General features: G+C 43.6%; 2 protein-coding genes across 2 annotated transcripts in view; one reads left to right on the top strand and one right to left on the bottom strand.

Annotated features, from left to right (window-relative positions):
- The first annotated feature begins 3,997 nt into the window (after nucleotides 1-3,997).
- Nucleotides 3,998-6,808, top strand: LOC138865205 (clumping factor A-like). Its single transcript, XM_070134600.1, has 3 exons — nucleotides 3,998-4,037; nucleotides 4,436-4,526; nucleotides 5,650-6,808. The coding sequence occupies exons 1-3, from the start codon at nucleotides 3,998-4,000 to the stop codon at nucleotides 6,806-6,808; spliced, it is 1,290 nt and encodes a 429-aa protein (XP_069990701.1).
- Nucleotides 6,809-7,034: 226 nt separating this feature from the next.
- Nucleotides 7,035-8,745, bottom strand: part of LOC138865204 (uncharacterized PPE family protein PPE40-like) — a 50,326-nt gene continuing 48,615 nt past the window's right edge. The window contains exons 5-8 of the mRNA XM_070134599.1: nucleotides 8,284-8,439; nucleotides 7,901-8,199; nucleotides 7,518-7,569; nucleotides 7,035-7,359 (exon numbers count right to left, since the gene is read on the bottom strand). Coding sequence (XP_069990700.1) covers nucleotides 7,035-7,359; nucleotides 7,518-7,569; nucleotides 7,901-8,199; nucleotides 8,284-8,439 — 832 coding nt within the window. The remainder of the gene's footprint in view (nucleotides 7,360-7,517; nucleotides 7,570-7,900; nucleotides 8,200-8,283; nucleotides 8,440-8,745) is intronic.

Here is an 8,745-nt window from a genome sequence, read left to right as displayed (position 1 = left end):
TATAAGGATGATGATTTTTTATCATAATCATTGCTATTGTCATTTCTATTATTGTTATTATTAGTATCATTATTATCATTGTTTTCATTATTATCATTGATATTATTATTGTTGTTATTGTTATTATCATTATCATTAGTAGTAGTAGTAATAGTATCATTTTAATCATCATAATTACTAACATTATTATTACTATCTTTACGATAATTTTTATCATAACTGATATTATCATTATTATTTTTTCTGGTATTACTATCATCATCATCATCATTATTGTCATTATCATTATCACTTTTATTGTTATTGTTATTATCAATAGATATTTATCATTAGCATTACTAATATTACTGTCAATGCAATTATCATTATTATTATAATAATTATCATTGTTGTTATTATCATTATCATCATTATTATTATCATCATCATCACCATTCTTATTATTTTTATTACTATTATTATTATTATTATTATTATTATTACTATTATTATTATCATTTTCAGAATAATTATTAATATCATTATTACCATAACTATCATTATCATTGTTATTATCATTATTATTATCTTAATGGATATGACAGTAATAATAGTAGAAGTAATAAAATAAAAATGATAATGATGATAATAGTTATTGTCATGGTTACTATCATTATCCTTATTATTATTACTATTATTACTATTATCATTGTTATTAGTAGTTGTTGTAGTAGTAGTAATTGTAGTAGTAGCAGTAGTTATAGCAGTACAGAAGGACAACAGTAATTACAAAAACAGTAGTCACAATATAGTAACATATTGATACTAATAAAAGTGACAACACAGTTTTAAAAAATGAAAACAATGCCATAGCAATACCGGTGTTGAGAGAGACGGAGTAAATAACAAAAATAACAAAAAGATTTGTCCATACTAACAACTATGCAGTTAGCGAACTACAGGGGGTTGACTTTGAGGCTTTTGTTAGCAGGGCAGGATTTGTTGAACCATACACTCAATAGGCCAGCGGTTCTTAGAAGATATTGTCGACAGAGTAGCGGTTCCATAGAGCTGTAGTCAAGGATGTAGTTTTAGAGCAATGTAGCAACAGTGTGAGAGGAATGTGATGAATACAATAACAGTCTTGGAGGAACTTGGTTATTAAGAGGAAGGTAAATGTGATTGCAGCTACGATTAAGCAAAAGATAGAAGTGTAAATGCAACTAAATACAACAATACATTCAACATTGAGGTCACTGTCGTATCTTTTTCTTACGGTCACATAATCAATATACGAACAGTTCTACAACAATAAAACCGAAATTGATAACAATAATAGTAATAATGATAACGATGATGATAATAGCAATGACAATAATAATGATAGTAATGATAATTATTATAATGATAATGTTACTACTAATAATAATGAAAACGATAATGATAATCATCAATATAGGAACAGTTTATCATTGGTGAGGTCGACAAAGGTCAATATGCTAGAAAATCGTTACTTTTCCTGCTATATTCAGGATGGAAAAGGTTTAAGGACATGTTGTCAACACAGTAAGAGTTATAGAACAAAGAAGTCGTTATATAGAGGTCGCTAGAGTTAACATTTAAGCCGTTCTTGTGCCATATAGCCAATGCACTAACCGTCTCTAGCGCAATGTAGTCGTTATCAAGAGGTCGTGTTGGAGATAAGGTGTTAGCTTCGACATAGTCAATAGTCTAGCCGTTCTAGAGCTCTATGTCGGCAATGCAGTAGGAATTCTAGAGCAATGTGGTCGTCGTTATTTAGAGTTCGTGGTCGTGTTTCGAGATACGCCGTTTGCGTCGTTTTAGACAATACTGCAGTCGTTCTAGAGCCATACAATCAATACAGCAAACAATTCTAGATGTAGCTGTCGTTACCAAGGGGTCGTGGCCGTCGTTACCAAGAGGTCGTGGCCGTCGTTACCAAGAGGTCGTGGCCGTCGTTACCAAGAGGTCGTGGCCGTCGTTACCAAGAGGTCGTGGCCGTCGTTACCAAGAGGTCGTGGCCGTCGTTACCAAGAGGTCGTGGCCGTCGTTACCAAGAGGTCGTGGCCGTCGTTACCAAGAGGTCGTGGCCGTCGTTACCAAGAGGTCGTGGCCGTCGTTACCAAGAGGTCGTGGCCGTCGTTACCAAGAGGTCGTGGCCGTCGTTACCAAGAGGTCGTGGCCGTCGTTACCAAGAGGTCGTGGCCGTCGTTACCAAGAGGTCGTGGGCGTCGTTACCAAGAGGTCGTGGGCGTCGTTACCAAGAGGTCGTGGCCGTCGTTACCAAGAGGTCGTGGGCGTCGTTACCAAGAGGTCGTGGGCGTCGTTACCAAGAGGTCGTGGCCGTCGTTACCAAGAGGTCGTGGCCGTCGTTACCAAGAGGTCGTGGCCGTCGTTACCAAGAGGTCGCAGCCGTCGTTGCCAAGAGGTCGTGGCCGTCGTTACCAAGAGGTCGTGGCCGTCGTTACCAAGAGGTCGTGGCCGTCGTTACCAAGAGGTCGCAGCCGTCGTTACCAAGAGGTCGTGGGCGTCGTTACCAAGAGGTCGTGGGCGTCGTTGCCAAGAGGTCGTGGCCGTCGTTACCAAGAGGTCGCAGCCGTCGTTACCAAGAGGTCGTGGCCGTCGTTACCAAGAGGTCGTGGCCGTCGTTACCAAGAGGTCGTGGCCGTCGTTACCAAGAGGTCGCAGCCGTCGTTACCAAGAGGTCGCAGCCGTCGTTACCAAGAGGTCGTGGCCGTCGTTACCAAGAGGTCGCGGCCGTCGTTACCAAGAGGTCGCAGCCGTCGTTACCAAGAGGTCGTAGCCGTCGTTACCAAGAGGTCGCAGCCGTCGTTACCAAGAGGTCGTGGCCGTCGTTACCAAGAGGTCGTGGGCGTCGTTGCCAAGAGGTCGTGGCCGTCGTTACCAAGAGGTCGTGGCCGTCGTTACCAAGAGGTCGTGGCCGTCGTTACCAAGAGGTCGTGGCCGTCGTTACCAAGAGGTCGTGGCCGTCGTTACCAAGAGGTCGCAGCCGTCGTTACCAAGAGGTCGTGGGCGTCGTTGCCAAGAGGTCGTGGCCGTCGTTACCAAGAGGTCGTGGCCGTCGTTACCAAGAGGTCGTGGCCGTCGTTACCAAGAGGTCGTGGCCGTCGTTACCAAGAGGTCGTGGCCGTCGTTACCAAGAGGTCGTGGCCGTCGTTACCAAGAGGTCGTGGCCGTCGTTACCAAGAGGTCGTGGCCGTCGTTACCAAGAGGTCGTGGCCGTCGTTACCAAGAGGTCGTGGCCGTCGTTACCAAGAGGTCGTGGCCGTCGTTACCAAGAGGTCGTGGCCGTCGTTACCAAGAGGTAGTGGCCGTCGTTATCAAGAGGTCGTGGCCGTCGTTACCAAGAGGTCGTGGCCGTCGTTACCAAGAGGTCGTGGCCGTCGTTACCAAGAGGTCGTGGCCGTCGTTACCAAGAGGTCGTGGCCGTCGTTACCAAGAGGTCGTGGCCGTCGTTACCAAGAGGTCGTGGCCGTCGTTACCAAGAGGTCGTGGCCGTCGTTACCAAGAGGTCGTGGCCGTCGTTACCAAGAGGTCGTAGCCGTCGTTATCAAGAGGTCGTGGCCGTCGTTACCAAGAGGTCGTAGCCGTCGTTACCAAGAGGTCGTGGCCGTCGTTACCAAGAGGTCGTGGCCGTCGTTACCAAGAGGTCGTGGCCGTCGTTACCAAGAGGTCGTGGCCGTCGTTACCAAGAGGTCGTGGCCGTCGTTACCAAGAGGTCGTGGCCGTCGTTACCAAGAGGTCGTAGCCGTCGTTATCAAGAGGTCGTGGCCGTCGTTACCAAGAGGTCGTAGCCGTCGTTATCAAGAGGTCGTGGCCGTCGTTATCAAGAAGTCCTTATCAAGTCGTAGCCGTCGTTACCAAGAGGTCGTTATCAAGAGCTCGTAGCCGTCGTTATCAAGAGGTCGTAGTCGTCGTTACCAAGAGGTCGTAGTCGTGTTGGAGGCAAGTCGTTTGTCAGGCTTTGGTCGTGGCGATGGTGAGCGAGTGCCCAGCGCGGCGAAGGGTTCTTGCAGGTTAGCTCGGGTAAGTTGAGCGCCGGTCAAGGGGAGGGAGGGTTGCCAACGAGTCCCCGACAGACGATTTTTCCAGACTTCTCGTTACCTTTTCTTCAAATTTTCTTGTGGTTTGGATTTAATTTCCCCACCGTGTTTTTGTTTTGTGTTTTATTTGTTTGTTTGTTTGTTATTGTTTCGTCTGTATGTGGGTATGGTTTCGTCTTTTTTTTCTCTCCCGTTTTTTTCTTTTTTTTTCTTTCTTTTTTTTTCTTCTTTTGAAGGGGAAATGATTTAGTTCCTTCTTGTTTTTTTATTCATTTTATTTATTTCTTTAGACGGATAATTTAGACGAATTTATTTCTTCAGACGGATGTATATAGCTAATATAGAAGGCAACTTTTTTTTCTTACCTGCAGCATCTGGCAACAACATCGCAACGGACCGGCTAGATGCTCAAAAATATGTGATCGCCATGTGGCATTCTTTAGCCTCGGGCACCGGCGAGCTGTACATTCTTGCTCTCGCTCTCTTCCTCTCGCTCTCTTCCTCTTGCTCTCTTCCTCCATCTCATCCTCCTCATCCTGCGCTTCCTTATCTCCACTTTCCTTCTGTGTTTCCGTATATCCTTCCTCCATCTCATCCTCTTCATCCTGCGCTTCTTTATCTCCTTTTCCTTCTGTGTTTCCGTATATCCTTCTTCCATCTCATCCTCCTCATCCTGCGCTTCCTTATCTCCACTTTCCTTCTGTGTTTCCGTATATCCTTCTTCCATCTCATCCTCTTTATCCTGCGCTTCTTTATCTCCTTTTCCTTCTGTGTTTCCGTATATCTTTTTACTTCTGTTTCCTTATCTCTCTTTTCCTTCTGTGCTTACTTATCCCCTTTTCCTTTTCCTCTTCCTTCTTTCTCGTCTTCGAAATTCGTCTCTCGAAGATCTGATGTTCTTGATTCTCATGTTTTGTTTTGTTTTCGTTTCGTAAAAATCTTCTATTTTTTTGTTCTTTATTATCTCCCTATTCGTTTTCTAAATCTTCTTTCGTGTTTTGCTGTTATTACAATTCCCACGTTTCTTCTCTTTCCTTTCTCTTTCTTTCCCTATTCTTTTCCGTTCCTTTATCTATATTCCTCACTCATCGTCTCTTTCATTTCCCTCTTTTTTTCAATTTTCTAATTTCTTGTTTCTCATTTTCATCTTCATTTTATTTTGTCTTATTCATTTTCTTTCGTCCTTCTTGTATATTCTATTTATCTGTTGAATTTCTCTTCCTTTTCTTTGTCTCGTTTATCTTTCTTTTTCCCTCTTTCTACTATTTCCTTTTTCGTTCTAATTCTTCTTTGCTATCTGTTTCTCTCTTCTAATCCCATTATTATCTCATTATTCTCTGTCTCCCTTTTTCTTGTTATTCTCCTTCCTCCTCATTCTCATTCTGAGTCTTAATTTCTTCTTCCTCTTCCATTCTTCTTCTTCATCTTCTTACTCTTTTTCCCTCTTTGATACTGCTTCTCCTTTCTCTCCACTTCCATTTTCTTCTAATCTGCTTTCCCCTATTTTCCTTTTTATTTATTTTTTTTATTTTTTTCTTATTCACCGATTTCTTGGTAATTTTCATCACAAAAATGAAGACAACAGCGAAAATAGGTTCAACTTCACCACCATTTCCGTCAAAACCTCTTCCATCATCATTTTCATACACATAGACATCACTGCTGACGTCACTTCTGTCATCACTGCTGATGTCACTTCTGACATCATTTCTGACGTCACTTCTGACATCATTGCTGACGTCACTTCTGACATCACTGCTGACGTCACTTCTGACATCACCACTGACATCATTGCTGACGTCACTTCTGACATCACTGCTGACGTCACTTCTAACATCACTGCTGACGTCACTTCTGGCATCACTGCTGACATCACCACAGACATCACTGCTGACATCACCACGGACATCACTGCTGACATCACCACGGACATCACTGCTGACATCACCACGGACATCACTGCTGACATCACCACGGACATCACTGCTGACATCACCACAGACATCACTGCTGACATCACCACGGACATCACTGCTGACATCACGGACATCACTGCTGACATCACCACGGACATCACTGCTGACATCACCACGGACATCACTGCTGACATCACCACGGACATCACTGCTGACATCACCACGGACATCACTGCTGACATCACCACGGACATCACTGCTGACATCACCACGGACATCACTGCTGACATCACCACGGACATCACTGCTGACATCACCACGGACATCACTGCTGACATCACCACGGACATCACTGCTGACATCACCACGGACATCACTGCTGACATCACCACGGACATCACTGCTGACATCACCACGGACATCACTGCTGACATCACCACGGACATCACTGCTGACGTCACTTCTGACATAATTTCTGACATCACTTTTGACATCAATTCTGACATCATTTTTGACATCAAATCTGACATCATTTTTGACATCAAATCTGACATCATTTTTGACATCAATTCTGACATCACTTCTAACATCACTGTTGACGTCACTTATGACATCACTTATGACAACTCTTATGACATCACTTTTGGCATCATTGTTGGCATTACTGCTAACATCGTCGCCATTTTTAGTATCGCGTCCACACAACATCGAAGTCACTGCTGTCACTCCCAACACCGCTGTAAATTCGCTGCTAACATCCTAACGAGCATTGAAATCACTGACAACATCAAAGCGATTTCCTACCCTCATAACCACTGCCAACTTTAGCGTGATTTCTTACACCATAACTCTTGTTAACCTATAACAAATAAAATAAAATCTAATAAATAACAAAATAACATAAAATAACAGCGCTGTTACCAACGTCACAACCATTGCTAACATCAAACCCACGTGCTACGAAATCGAAGCTGACATCAACCACAATTTCCAACACCACGGCTATTACCACACCGCTAAATCAACTACCAACACCTAAGCTTCTTTCAACATTTTAACTGCCAACATCACACCCAATACTATCCACATTGCCAACATCACATCCAATACTATCCACATTGCCAACATCACATTCAATATTATCCATATTGCCAATATCACACCCAATACTATCCACATTGCCAACATCACATCCAGTACTATCCACATTGCCAACATCACACCCAATACTATCCACATTGCCAACATGACACCCAATACTACCCACACTGCCAACATCACACCCCACACCTTCCACATTGCCCCCATCACACCCTATCCTATCCACATTGCCAACATCACACCCAATACTATCCACATTGCCAACATCACACCCAATACTATCCACATTGCCAACATCACACCCAATACCATCCACATTGCCAACATCAGATCCAATACTATCCACATTGCCAACATCACATCCAATACTATCCACATTGCCAACATCACATCCAATATTATCCACATTCCCAACATCCCATCCAATACTACCCACATTGCCAACATCACATCCAATACTATCCACATTGCCAACACCACATCCAATACTATCCACATTGCCAACATCACACCCAATACTACCCACATTGCCAACATCACACCCAATACTATCCACATTGCCAACATCACACCCAATACTATCCACATTGCCAACATCACACCCAATACCATCCACATTGCCAACATCACACCCAATACCATCCACATTGCCAACATCACACCCAATACCATCCACATTGCCAACATCACACCCAATACTATCCACATTGCCAACATCACACCCAATACTATCCACAGTGCCAACATCACACCCAATACTACCCACATTGCCAACATCACACCCAATACCATCCACATTGCCAACATCACATCCAATACTATCCACATTGCCAACATTACACCCAATACTATCCACATTGCCAACATCACTTCCAATACCATCCACATTGCCAACATCACACCCAATACCATCCACATTGCCAACATCACACCCAATACCATCCACATTGCCAACATCACACTCAATACTATCCACATTGCCTACATCACACCCAATACTAGCCACAGTGCCAGCATCACACCCAATACTACCCACATTGCCTACATCACACCCAATACCATCCACATTGCCAACATCACACCCAATACTATCCACATTGCCAACATCACACCCAATACTACCCACATTGCCAACATCACACCCAATACTATCCACATTGCCAACATCACACCCAATACCATCCACATTGCCAACATCACACCCAATACCATCCACATTGCCAACATCACACCCAATACCATCCACATTGCCAACATCACACCCAATACCATCCACATTTCCACCATCACACCCAATACTATCCACATTGCCAACATCACACCCAATACTATCCACATTGCCAACATCACACCCAATACTACCCACATTGCCAACATCACACCCAATACCATCCACATTGCCAACATCACACCCAATACTATCCACATTGCCAACATCACACCCAATACTATCCACATTGCCAACATCACACCCAATACTATCCACATTGCCAACATCACACCCAATACTATCCACATTGCCAACATCACACCCAATACCATCCACATTGCCAACATCACACCCAATACCATCCACATTGCCAACATCACACCCAATACTATCCACATTGCCAACATCACACCCAATACTACCCACATTGCCAACATCACACCCAATACTATCC

The sequence above is a fragment of the Penaeus vannamei genome, chromosome 20, assembly GCF_042767895.1.
Source record: "Penaeus vannamei isolate JL-2024 chromosome 20, ASM4276789v1, whole genome shotgun sequence".
Lineage (NCBI taxonomy): Eukaryota > Metazoa > Arthropoda > Malacostraca > Decapoda > Penaeidae > Penaeus > Penaeus vannamei.
This window is presented reverse-complemented; position numbering and strand designations above follow the sequence as displayed.